We start from the raw sequence: 13,601 nt of genomic DNA on the forward strand, positions 1-13,601 counted from the left end.
TCAGTGAAACTAATATGTTGTATTTGTTTAAAATTAGCAGGATCTTTGGGCTTCAGGTGTTTTGCATTTACATCTTGAATTATACCACATGACTTCTTCATGAAAACTTTAACTTTTCGATGAGGCATGGAAAGCTGAAGTGATAAAGTCATACCACTAGTTAGTAGCAGAAACTTGAGTAAGATCCATGGCTTCTGATCCCCAGCCTTGGGTACTTTTCATAACTTACCTTGTCATTTTGGCTCCATCTAATCACCCCTAATGAGTTCATTATTTTATAGGTGTTGAGCCTGTTTTTATTTGCTCTACGGCTCACTAACTGGAAAGTTTTCATGTTTTGTCTATCCATATGAGAGTCCTACTGTCAGTCATTTTAATTGCTATAATTCAATTGAAACACATTCACAGAGAACCTACTATGTGTCAGGTGCTTTAGAATGTACCAGCAACAATAATATTTGTGCATGATTGAATAATTGCAAATCCTCTTACATGTGCTTATCTCATTTACCTCTTGCTTTGCGTAGCACTGTGATGTAGGTAGGGCAGCTTAGGTTCAAGTACACAGTCCTGGGTAACATCTGAGTACCTGCAGGGACCGGAGAGTTGCAGATGTGGAAGGTTACAGAGATTTATCTTTTTTCATTCTTCACCTTAAGATTTTCAGACAAAATTGCTCCAAAACCGTCTCACATAGAGACTTATCTTCCTGTCAAAGGTTATTGCCAGTCAGCCACCTTCACCTTTTTTGTTTTTTTCATACTGGGTCTCAAGATTGAGAAAGAAATGGCCTAATGATCAAAGGGCTTCAAATAACTGTCTTTCTTCTTCATAAATGTTAATAGTCAAAATTATGTGAAAATTAAGAACTTATGCTGATTAAGATTTCCCATCAAGAAAATGAAAAGTCTAGCCACAAACCTGGAGAATGTATTAGTAACCACTTAAACTCAGTAGGATTAGTACCCATAATATATAAAGAGTACTAAGAAATAAGAAAAAGACAAACATTTCAATAGAAAAAAGGCAAATGACAGAAATAGGAATTTCATAGAAAAGAAACATGAGTATTGCTATATTACTAAACATATAAAAAGTTGGTCAGCTTAAGAATTAATGATGAAAATGCAAATTAAGACCACAATGAGATGCCATTGTAGTCACACTGGAGTGGCTAAAATTAAGAGTCTGATATCTTAAGTGTTGACAATTATGTGAGTTAATGGGAACTCATAAATATAGCTGGTTGGAGGGTAAAATGGCACAATCAGTTTGAAAACAATAATGCATTATCTTGTAAAGTTGAACTTATATCTACTCTGTGAACAAGCAATTTTCTTTAAGCCATATACCCTAAAGGAAATTTGTACATGTTTGTAGTAGTAAAAACTGGGAAATACCTAAAAGTGCACTGGGAAGAGAATAGATAAAATATATTGTAGTCCTTTCACTCAATACAGTATTGAACAGCAGCAAAAATGTATACGTAGCAGTTACATTGATAATTTAGATAAATCTTGGAAACATAATATTTATTAAGAAAAGCAGGTCTAAGAATATGTCACATATTCTCTCATGAAGCTCAAAAAACAAGTAAAACTCAACAGTCTCTCCTTTAGGAATACAAACCTTTGTAAAAGAACTATTAAAAAAATGCAAGTGGTTGTTTCTGAGGATGAGGAAGGTGACAGGCTTGGCAGGGAGCCCACAGGTTCAAGAGCATCTCCACTGCTTTGTTGTCTGGTATATTCACATGAATTCTTATGATGATTCATATTTTACAAAAACCTAACTTATAATCTTCTGTATGTATTATGTACACATATTGCATTTTTACAAAAAGGAAACTGGTAACTTAATTTTCCTGTTGGTTAAGAGACACGCTTGAACTGTGTTCATCTAACAGTGTGAGGTGCCAGTTTTTCTGTGATTGTTTTGTAGCCTAATGGTGAGCTTTTCCTACAGTGTCCTTGGCTTTCCTGTGTGGCCTGAAGCATGAGGAGGAGAGCTGTGAGGCCTTCAGCTGCACCTACGTGCAGTGTGATTTGACTGTTGCTGTGGGGACAGAGAGACCGCCTGATCCATGGCCTTACCTCTATATTTGCGAAGAATGTTCCCGATGCATCTTTGCACCAAATCACTGTACAAAGTCAGTCTTGCCATCATTCTCAGGCCTCTTCATCAGGTAACCCTGTCCTCTGCCTCCCTGACCTTAGCCACAAATGCTTAGCCAATGAACTGACGGAGACGTCACGACTATGGGCTGGGTGGACATGGACACTGAGGCCCACCACTCTGGCTGGAGGGACCGTTGCACTGTGGATTCCAGCCAGCCTGCATATCAAAGCATCTCCTGTCTTTTCAAGTGTTCAAGAGAACATCTGAAAAATCTGCCCAGTAAACAGCCCGCTTTGTTCTTGCTTAGATTTTAATATTTATCTTCCGATCCAAAGCAACATCTGGTGAATGCCAATGGGGAAAAAGATTAGACATTATGAAAAACAGAAGGCTCTCTTTTCCCCTTTCCTTTTTCTTTTCTTTCCAAACAGATTCACAAGTATGAAAAAAAGTCATAGAGAAATCCAGCAGATTGTACATTGTTTATTCAAAAGAAGGGGGGATGTGTAGGCGGAATTACTGTGGGTCTAGGATTTAGAGGCTCTAAGCTTATAAGGACTTTTTGAATGTAAAAAAAAAAACAAGCAAACAAAGTAAAAACCACAACTTTCCAGGTAAAACCCTCTTTTATAAACAAATTTTTAAAAAGTGTGACCATGTTGGTAACTCAGGATGGCCTTAATTTCCCCCAATCAGTTGTTGTTCAATCAGTGTGAACACTGCCCTGATTCCGTCTTTATTTCTTATCTAGACAGAGTCTACACATGATTATTTAATGAAGGCCTATTTTCCCATTAAAAATAAATCCAAACAAGACCAATTACCCAGAATGAAAGCGATAACCATCCTTTTTCATGGTTGTCTGACTTTTTGATGTCCTAAGAGAGACAGTCTTCGTTTTAGTATGAATTTTCCACCCGAAGTTTGTGTTTAGACAGAGGAAGAGAGGAGCCTCTGGGCCTGAAGGCCACGTGGGAAATGGGGTGCTGGAGGTAAGACTGGATTTCAGGACTCACTAATGCTGGGTACCAAGAAGTATGTGCACGTTGGCAGCCACTCGCCCCACTGAATTTGAGGACTTTATCTAGATTCATGAACTGTCCTTTGGAGATCTGTGCCCCTTGTCTTCACTCTAGGAGGAGGCTGGGGCCGTTGAGCCTCAGACCCTATTGACAGTTAATGCCCTCATCTGTTAATATCACTTGACAGTATGCACTGATAACTTTATAATTCTTCATGCTCTATAATTTCTTCATCACACTCTATAATTCTTTGTACTAGTCATTTCATGTCTGGGATTTTAAGAAAGCAATTAGAAATATGTAATATTTATGAAAAACTATCTTTGAGTTTCAGGCATAATAACAAAAAATTGAAATGAAATGTGTTTGGTAATAAAGAATGCATTCAAATGATAATATACTAAGAAGCTTTTAAAAATCATGGTGTAAAATATTTAACCAAAGAGGGAAATGCTTACAATATTTGGAAAGTGAAAGGTGCAGTTCATAAAATAGTACACTAATTTAATCCAAATGGTGCATATAATGCATATATATACATATAACAGGTGATTAGAAGAAAGGCTAGAAGGATGTATTGTAAAACATTGATGGTGCCTCTCCCTAGGTGGCTGGAGTAGTGATCATATTTATTTTCTTCATCAAGTTTTTATGTATTTTTTCCTAATCTACTAAACATGTACTAATTCAACATCCAGGAAATACACTGTAAACTATACAAAGGGCATTAAGAAAATCTTGTAGCAAATGACTTACCTTGATTCCTCTTAAGATGGATTATAGCTTGCAAATCCAGAGATCAACTTTCTAGGATCTTTGCAAGCAACCCATTTCCATTAAATGCCTGTCTTCCTGGCAGCCACTACCTGGATGGATTTGATGTTATTTGGCAAAGTTGGCATGTGTATCTGTGGCAAGAATATGCCCAGTTCATCCATCCATCCATTCACCTAGTATTTATCAAGCACCTCCTATGTTCTAGATACTGGGCCAGGAGTTAGTGACTCAACAGAGAATAAGGTGACAAAGCCACTGCCATTAAGGGTAAAGAGGGAGCCAGATAATGAAGAAGATGATCACAGGTTGTGATAATGGCTATCAAGTGATAGGAAATAATGGGGGGCTACAGTAAACAATGAGCTCAGAAGAGGTGTCTCTGAAGGAGAGTCAGTATGGAGAGTCAGGGAATGGGGGCAGCAAATGCAAAGGGCCCATCAAGGATCATGAACTGTTAGAGGCCACAAGGGCAGGAGTCCAGTAAGTCGGGAAGTGGCTCTAGATGAGCTTGGGCAGGTGTGTAAGGCCCTGGTGGCCTTAGCAAGGAGTTCAGATTCTATTCTAAGTACAGATTGTATCTTCTGAAGTCTACACAGGCATGCAGGGTCAGGTCTGGAGCTCGAAGCTTCTGACCCACAGTGTACTTAGCATGACCTGGTACTGTCAGCATCAGTGATCAGAGGCTTGTGGAGTTGTGCAGGTTCAATGAGATTTCAGAACCATAAGAAGCATTTTCAGGCCACAGTAAGGGAGACAGAAGGACTGCACGTGTTTTTATTGCCTATCTGGAAACCACATACAAGAAGATTATCTGCTTGCTTTTGGATCTGATCAGACCAACTGCAAGAGCAATAGATGGGGAGTCATGAAACTTAGGTTCTAGAACTCTCTTTGCCACCATTTGGGGCAAAGGATTTTACCATAATCCCTCAAAATAAATATTTGTGTGCATGTGCTTGTGCATGCACATCTGTATCATGTGTATCATCTAAGGCTCTGTATCTATCTCTATATACCTGTATATTTTACATATATGTTTATGTTTATACTTAATTCATAGGATTATTGTGGAATAAAACAGAATAGTAGCTTTAAGAAACTTTGAAATTTTGTCAGTGTTAGTCTGTTTTTGATATCCTGGTGCATCTGTTAATTTTAGTGATGGCTTTTTAATGAAAAAAGTCTCTAGTGAGATAATCAGGGAAAAATATAAGAAGAAATAGGAGCCAATGCCTATTTAAAAAGTCTAAGCTAGCAGAAAGGGTTTTAAACTCTTTCAGAGCAAGAGGAACATGATTAGGGCAGACAGTGCATTGACAAGGACAAATGAAAGGAGGGCAGAGGGACTTACCCCATTTTACTCAAACCCCTTGTTGATGAAAAGCCTGGAAAAGGCAGAAGAAAGCTCATTAGGAGGGTGGAAGCTCATGATCAATAAAGATTGTAAAGGAAGTCAGTCTCTTCTCCTTGAGTTCAAGTGGCATCCCAGATCATTCCTATGCTAAGTTCAAGACTTGTAGGTAGGATTGAGGATCCACTGAGATAATAAACATAAGAGGGGTGCCCACAACAGAGAGAGGTGATGGGCAAATATTCTTTCATTTTCCTAAAAAAGGGGAAAGGGGGACTTCAACTATGCTTATGTTATCCCTAACAACATTCTATAATGAATTATTCATCATATGGTTTGTGAGTCTTCAGAAATGAAGGTACAGATCTTCCTTGACTTACTGTGGGATTACATCCCAATGAACCCATTGTAAGTTGAAAAATATTGTAAGTCAAAAATGCATTTAATATACCTAACCTACCGAACATCGTAGCTTAGCCAACCTACCTTAAACATGCTGAGAACAGTTACGTTAGCCTGCAGCTGGGCAACATCATGGAACACAAAGCCTATTTTATCAGTAAGTGTTCAATATCTTATGTAATTTATTGAGTAACGTACTGAAAGTAAGAAGCAGAGTGGCTGTATGGGCACAGAATGGTTGTAAGCGTAACAGGGGATCAGTGGTTCACCCTTGTGGTCACGTGGCTGACTGGGCGCTGTGGCTCAGTGCTGCTGCCCAGCATCATGAGAGTATCAAACGGCATATCGTCAGCTCAGGAAAAGATCAAGATTCAAAGTTTGTAGTATAGTTTCTACTGAATGCATATTGATTTTGCTCCATCATGAAGCTGAAAAATTGTTGAAGTGAACTATTGTATTTAGGCGACTATCTACAGCTCTCTGGGAACTGACTGACAAGGAACATGATGGTGTGGCAAACCAACTTCTTTTCTTTTCTCATGGGTTTATAAGCAATTTGTGATAGTAATATACAGAGAGAGCTCGTACAACTGGCATTTCAGGAGCAGATACTGTCGTTATCCTGTGGCTTTGTCTACCCCCTGGATGATGGTTTAGCTGAGTAGATTTGTAGCTACATTACAGGCTCCAGATTCAAATGTATTGGAGCAATGGGTGCACATCAGTGAGATGACATGTAACAATAATGAATGTCGGTTCCCACATTTACATTTCAATAATAATACCACCAACACCACTACCAACAAAAACTATGGCAAGACCTGCCTTTATTGGACACTTATTATAGGCCAGATTCTGTGCAAATCACATTGTCAGCTGCATTTCACTCTATCCTCTCAACAGCTCTGTAAATAGTCACTCTCGTGATTAGTAACTCCGTTTTATAAATGTGTAAACCAAAGCTTAGAGAGTCATGTCTTTAGTATGTCAGACAGATGGTGAATAACTGCTTGGGGATTCAAATCTACCACGTCTGCTTCTAAGCCTAACCTCTGTCTCCTAATATGCCTCTCGGGATATCAGCTGAACAAATACAGCGTGGGGAAATTCTCAGGTAATTGTGGCTCTAAGATGTTGAGATTACCACCGTCTTAATTTAAGCATGGGGCTACAAAATGAACCACAGAAGTGTTGGGTGCCATAGGAGGGAAGGCTCAGCTGAAGGGAGACCACAGCGTAAGCCATGTATGTTCAGTTCTGGGCCACATGATGCTGAAATATTGACAGTCTACGAGAGGTCTAGAGAACAGTGGGGAAGTCACCATTGGGTGGATTTGGAGTTGGGAATATTTTTCCATGAAGAAGATGGAATAAGGTAGCTATCCTGCTCAATACTTCCAGCAAACTGTGGGAGAATCATTTTGACACTGATGTGAAAAGAGGTGCTCTAGTTCGACATGATTTATAGTCTCTCAATCAGTGACCTTTTGCCCTTTTCATCACCCTTCCTGGTTTTCCCACAGGGTCTGCCCTCTTTGTGGCTGATGTTCAATCAGCATGGCAAAACCTGAGAATACTGCTATAGAAGACAGGACGCTGGGTTCTAATCTTGGAGATGCTGTACTTTTGTGTTTGACTTTAGGCAAATCCCCTGATCTCTTTGGGTTACTGATTGTTATGTCTCTGTCTACTTTACCTGCTGAAATGTGATCCTACACATGAAATTGTTGAAAAGCATAAAACACCATGCATTATTATTACTAATAATCTTTGTGTTAGTTGCAACAATGTCTGAAGCCAGGATTATTCTTGACTAAATATCACACCTGTTGGGGAAATATCCTGCAATATCCATGCTCTCACCTCGTCTAGACTGAATATTTTTAGATTTTTCTATAGTGCTACACTGCTGCTTTTCATTTTAAATCCAGTCTGGATTCTCTCCTCAAAGCAAGAGGACTTTTAAAGTGAGTGGCTGGTAGTATAACTGGCACATATATCGAATCTCCTTAGTCTGGGCTGTTAAGTAAGTTTAATTAATTTACTAAGTTAATGTTCCACTGCTAGCAACAGAGCCTCATTGCCATCAGCTGGGGAGAGGGAATTGAAAGCCTAAATGAGCTCATTTTTTCACAGTTGGAATTAGGGACCAGTTAGCCAGTTGTATGGGTTTCCAATTTCTCCATCTGCCCTGGGGGGATTCAGGCAATTCACTCCCCCAATACTAAGTGTGAGTAAGAACAGAAAGAGGAAAGGGGAAAAGATAAAAAAAAAAAAAAACCCAACTCTCTCCAACATTTGCTTCCATTTTTGGAACTGAAAGTACTGTGCATGCCTGGCTTGTTGAGGTAGGGTTAGAGAAGCTTTTGCTAATGTTCCTAATGGATTTGGAAAAGAGAAAGGCCTGGTGAAAGATATTTACCATGTGCATTGTCATTGCAGGGTGTGCAGATAAAAGGAAAACAAATAAACAATAAAAGAATGGAAACAAAATTACAGAAATTTGCAAAATTTGACAAATGGTGGCCTGTAGTTGCCACAAGCTAATGGCTTGCAATGATTAATAAGAGTAAAAATAATTGCATTTCATTAAGATTGATGACACCCCATTTAACCTCCCCTCTCGTTTCAGCCCTAAAGTGGAAAGAGATGAAGTTCTCATCTATAATAGCTCTTGTAACATTACCATGGAAACTGAGGCAAAGATGGAGTGTGAGACGCCTAATCAGCCAATTACCGCCAAGATTACTGAGATACGGAAGAGCCGGGGCCAGAACACTCAGGTATAATCAAATCTTTCTTACAGACTGATTCAAACAGCTCAAATTAAATTTGTAATATTGTGTACATTAAAAAAACAATTTAGTCCAAATGGCAGCGATATATAATATTAAATGCTCTCAAACTTTGAGGAGCTGGTCTAATGCACAACATCTGAATTCATCGTTAACTATGGTTAATCATATATTTTCTCAAAAATAAATGAGTGTTGCCTGGGCTCTTTTAAAGCAAATTCTGAGCAGATAATCTCAGCATTTTGTCCTGCTTTCTGTGTGCATATTTGAAAGGGTCTCTCTCTGGTTTATTTCTTCATGAAATAAATGGCCTACAATGTAACCAAGCCTTTCTGGAACATTTCCAAATCACTCGGCCATCCTCAGTTGATGGAATGACAGTGTCTGCTGGTCTGTCCAGCTCATCTCTGTTCTGGGGAGAGCAGAGTGGAAACTTAGGGCTTCCGAGGGGATTACATGGCAATTAGAACTGAAGAAGACTTCAGAGTCATTTGGTCCAGCCTCTACCTCCATAGATCCTTTGTGAAATCATCTGACCCACCTACCTCCGAGTAGTTGCTTTAAGAATGTGTTCTTAAAAGTCCCCAGAATTTTCCAGAATCAGTATCAGAGGTTGAGAGTTCTTTGGAAAGATATCAGATAATCTTTTACAATTCACTGGGTTTCTTACGGTGCACAGATAAAAATAATATTGATTGAGCACCTACTCCCTTAGGTGCCTTTCTCTTTGTGAAAGGAATGCTCAGATTTTTCTCTTTTTGTCTCCTTTCTTTGGAACAAACATTCATTGGGTGTCTGTTCTGAGCCGCAAACACACCCGAATCTCTTGTGAATGCTGCTGCAGTCAAAGCTTCCCAATCCCAAACTAGACTGTGTGGGATTATAAGGCATACTTTCCCGTAATTCTGAAGTAGTGTTAAAAATGTAAGCAATTACAAATAACATGATTTTTCTGTCCTTCCTTAACTCCTTCCTGTCTGCCTTCCCACCCCTGGGCTCTGCCTGTCTATTCTACCACCAACCCAGGCTTCTCACACCCCTTTCTTTCCCTCTACGTGGTGTTAAAGGGTCATCACTTCTTGCTTTGTTGTGCCCATTGAATACTCCCTTTCCTTTCAGTTCATTGCCAATTTTAATTCTTCATCTTCAGTACTACATGCGTTGCCTCTGATCACAGCTGCCACTCTGCTCCGGTGCCCTTTTCTCAGCAGTGTTGACCCCAGAGTTTATTGCAGTGAGGTGAGCTTGCTGAGCTATGTTGTGTATCAAGGATGTATCATGGAAAGAAACCTGTGGTTGGACAGCTAACAGCAAGACAGGGAGCAATCTTGATGCCTTTCTGGGCCTCAGTTTCTGCCTGGGTAATAACTGGGGGTTGGTGGGGATGCACGTGAGCAAATGCCAGTGAGAGATGGGTTGTGCAGTGGTTAGGTGTGGGCTCTGGAGATGGGCTGCTGGGTTTGAATCCCTCTCCTGACACCTGGGCGACTCCTGATGAGTTACTGAACAGCTTCCGGCTTCAGTGTTCCTATCTATAAAATGGGGACGGTAATATTAGTACCCACCGAATGCGGGTGGGGTGGGAACTCTGACACACAAGCCACTGAGAACTGCAGCTCACTTTGGAGATGGTGCTGGTGTCACTGGTCCTGGCAGTGCTCGTTCGCCAGTGGGAGTGTTTGAAGATGATACAGAATTGTTTCTCCGTAGTACTTGCTGTTTGACCAGAACCTTTGGCTTAGATTCCATTTAATTTTTATAAATTAAAAGATGAATAAATGCCGCATTCATCTTTAAATACTTCTGTAGCATGTATTTATTGAGTTCCATCCGCATCCCAGGGCCTGTGCCATGCTCTGAAGGGGGCAAACTCCTAATGTGGAAAGAGACTTCCCCCTTTTTGGGAATAGTAGGGAAGAGAGACAACGTACAGAAGTAGATACGGTTTGAAGAAGGATACACACAGTCAGTTCATCACAGCGGGATGGAGCGTTGGACACCATTCAGACCAGCCACCTCATTTAAGAGAGGAGTTAACTGAGGTTCGTAGAGAAGTGACCTGAGAAAGGTCACAAAGCTAGTAACTTGGCAACATAACCCATGTGTCCATAAGTCATTGTGGGAGAAGTATTCCATTTCGTCTTTTGAAACCAGAGGGGCAGGCCCTCCAAACCTAGTAGGCTAGTGCCAGGGCCTAGGAGACACCAGTCCTGGGATATGTGGTTGCCCTATAGATGCTGGAATGTCTGGTTTCCCTGCTAGGGCCTGGGGACCGGTCACCTATGTTGGGATACACTATTGCCTGGGCCTGGGGAAAACCAGCACTGACAGGTGCTTAATCAGAACTGGAATTCAGGTAGGATTCAGGTCGAGGTCCAAGTACTGTGTGAAAACCTTGGAATCCTAGTTCCACAGAATCCCAATAAGTATTCTTTGACAAAAGGCTTCCAAAGTCAAACACATTTGTGAAAGAGGTTTCAATAGGTTATCTATTATTCCTTACCAGAGGACTTTTGAGGACATCCAATATGTGAATGCATAACACGGACTTCTAAGAGAGGGCTGCCATGTGGAGTATTAGGAACTTGTTTGTCCACGGAACCCTCTGCTCCCAGGATTTCCCTTGGGGCTGGTATCTTTGTTCCTGCTGTTATTTTGGGAAATGTTGCCTGGGCTGTACTCTCCTGCCCCCCCATGGAGTAAGGAGTAAGAGGTGGGAAAGCTTATCTCCAGCTGGGCCAGTCCACTGAGATCTCCTGAAGTTGGTGACATTTGTATCATGTCATGAAGAATGGGCAAGGTTTAAGCATTTTCAGGCAAATGGTGTTCTCGTGGAGGAACCGGTATGCACCAGACACTGAGGCAAAAGCCATCAGGACCAGTGTGAAGAACATGGTGTGTGTGAAGGGGACTTGCAGAATGAATGAGTTTTAGGTTTGGGAAGATGGGCTGGGATTGCATTGTGATGGCAGGGTAAGTGTTTGACTCTTTAATTCACCAGGTGGCAAGTGATCCTTGCGGAGTCACTGCAAGGTCACAGGCGTGTTTTAGTCATTTGATCTGGTAGCTGGGTGTGGAAGGCCTTGCGAAATCCATGGGAGACAGGGGCATTGCAACCAGGCGACAGATCATTGAACTAGGGAGATGGCAGAGGGAATGGAGAGGAGGGGACACGCATCGTAGTTTACACTTGATAACTTGAGTAAGACGAAGTGTTCAAAGATATGGAAAATTACATGTAGTAAGAAAATTAGCCTCCAACTTCCCAAAATGTTCTTTCCAAATTTTTGAAAATACAACACATCCATGCTCATGACTCCCAAACTATAATCTCTGTCCTGGAGCTCTCTCCTGGACTTCAGATCCCCAAACCTCGTGGCCTACTAATATCTTCATTGGATATGGAAATGATATCTCAAATCTGGCAGATTCTAAATGGAACTGATCTCTACTCACCTTCCCTCCCTGCCCCCCACCATAGTCCTGAACTCAGTTGTGGCAGTTCTATTTTTCAGGTTCAGGCCATGGAGGCATCTTTAACCTTCCAAAACCCACATCAGTTTATCAGGAAATCCTGTGGGCTGGACCATTAGTCTGATCAGTCTGTAGTGAGTCTACCACCATCCCGTCACCTTGTGCTGATCATTACAAGGCTCACTCAGCGGGCCTCCCTGCCTCCGTCTTGCCTCCCTTCTAATGGAGCCCCAGTGATCATTTCAGAATGTGTCTGATAATTTCACTCCTCTCAAAAACTTTCTGATGGCTCCCAAATTCTCTCACAATGAAAGCCAAGTACTTACACTGAGCTAAAGGGCCATTCTTTGCACCAACCCTCTCCTCCCATTTCCTCTCTGACCTCACCTCTCACTTCTGTCCCCTTTGCTTGCTCAGGTGCAGGCCCACTGGCTCCTTCCTGGAACATGCCAGCCTTGCTTCCACACTGAAACCTTTGCATTTGCTCTTCCTTCTGCCTGAAATACTCTGCCCCCTCCTTTTTCAAGTATACTGCTTTCACTTTTTACTGAACTGTTAATTCTTCAATGAAGTCTACCCTCACCACCCTACTTAAAATTGCAACCCAGTGCTGCTTGTTCTATTATCATCTTGAAATTTCCCTTACTCTGTTCTATTTTTCCATAGTCCTTAATAACCTGCTAATTTACTACATAAGGTACTTATTTATTATATTTATTATTTCATATCTGACTTTTCTTGTTAGAATATGATTTCCAAGTAGGCAGAAATATTGGCCTGCTTTGTTCACTGGTGCCTAGAAGAGAACCCAAGTCAATTGTGCTAATAAACAATACAGAAATATAAACAAAGGCAGTTGAAACAAACCGTCTCACATATTGCTTCTCCAATCCTGACTTCTGAAGATTATATACACACACATGTAAGTGTACACACACCCATGTGCACACAAAGGTGCTATTGTGTTGTTTATATTGTTCTTCAGCTTGTGTTTTTTAAAGGCCTGATGGCCCTCTAAAATGTAAGCTCCTTGAAAAGAGAAACTTTGCTTTGTCACTGCTGTTTCCAAATGCTCAGGACTATGCCCTAGCACCTGACAGATCTCATTAAAAACTGTGGAATGGATGAATGGATTTCTAAATGAACGAATACATCACGGTCATCTTTTCATTTTAGCATAGGTACACTTTTCCTCAGAAGACACTGATGATACCTACTATGTATTGTTGTGATATGCTGAAGCAACAGAGAAGACGTTAGAAAAAGAAAAAAAATCTGAGAAGTGCTAGAAAACACAAGAAGGTGCCATAAGACAACCAGAGGTTTTGAGGGAGTTTTGAAGGACAAATAGCATATCGGGTTGGATGTGTAGAGGTACCACAGCAGAATAAACATAATGCAAAGCAAGTTTAGAGCAAACTGATGGAGTACAGCTTCACTGCTGCTCTGGGAGAATCCAGGCTGAGAGTCCAGGCAGGTATCAGGGTAATGAATGAAAGGACTGCTTGCGGGAACTGCGAGGTTGACCTTCCCCCTCCTTCTGTCTCTCTTCTTTTTCTCTGTCCCTGTGTACACAGAGCAGTTGGATCTGTGGCTCTCACCATGAAGTCGTAAGAACAGCTCATCAAACAAAGAGGCATTATTTGTTTAGGGACAGGAGAT

The 13,601-nt window shown here is 41.0% G+C and overlaps 1 protein-coding gene across 1 annotated transcript in view; it reads left to right on the top strand.

Annotated features, from left to right (window-relative positions):
- PKHD1 (PKHD1 ciliary IPT domain containing fibrocystin/polyductin) overlaps positions 1-13,601 on the top strand; it is a 453,696-nt gene that overhangs the window by 70,581 nt on the left and 369,514 nt on the right. The window contains exons 34-35 of the mRNA XM_036916397.2: positions 1,966-2,185; positions 8,303-8,453. Of these exons, the coding sequence (XP_036772292.2) occupies positions 1,966-2,185; positions 8,303-8,453 (371 nt within the window). The remainder of the gene's footprint in view (positions 1-1,965; positions 2,186-8,302; positions 8,454-13,601) is intronic.

This window comes from Manis pentadactyla, chromosome 16 (assembly GCF_030020395.1).
Source record: "Manis pentadactyla isolate mManPen7 chromosome 16, mManPen7.hap1, whole genome shotgun sequence".
In the NCBI taxonomy this organism is placed as follows: domain Eukaryota; kingdom Metazoa; phylum Chordata; class Mammalia; order Pholidota; family Manidae; genus Manis; species Manis pentadactyla.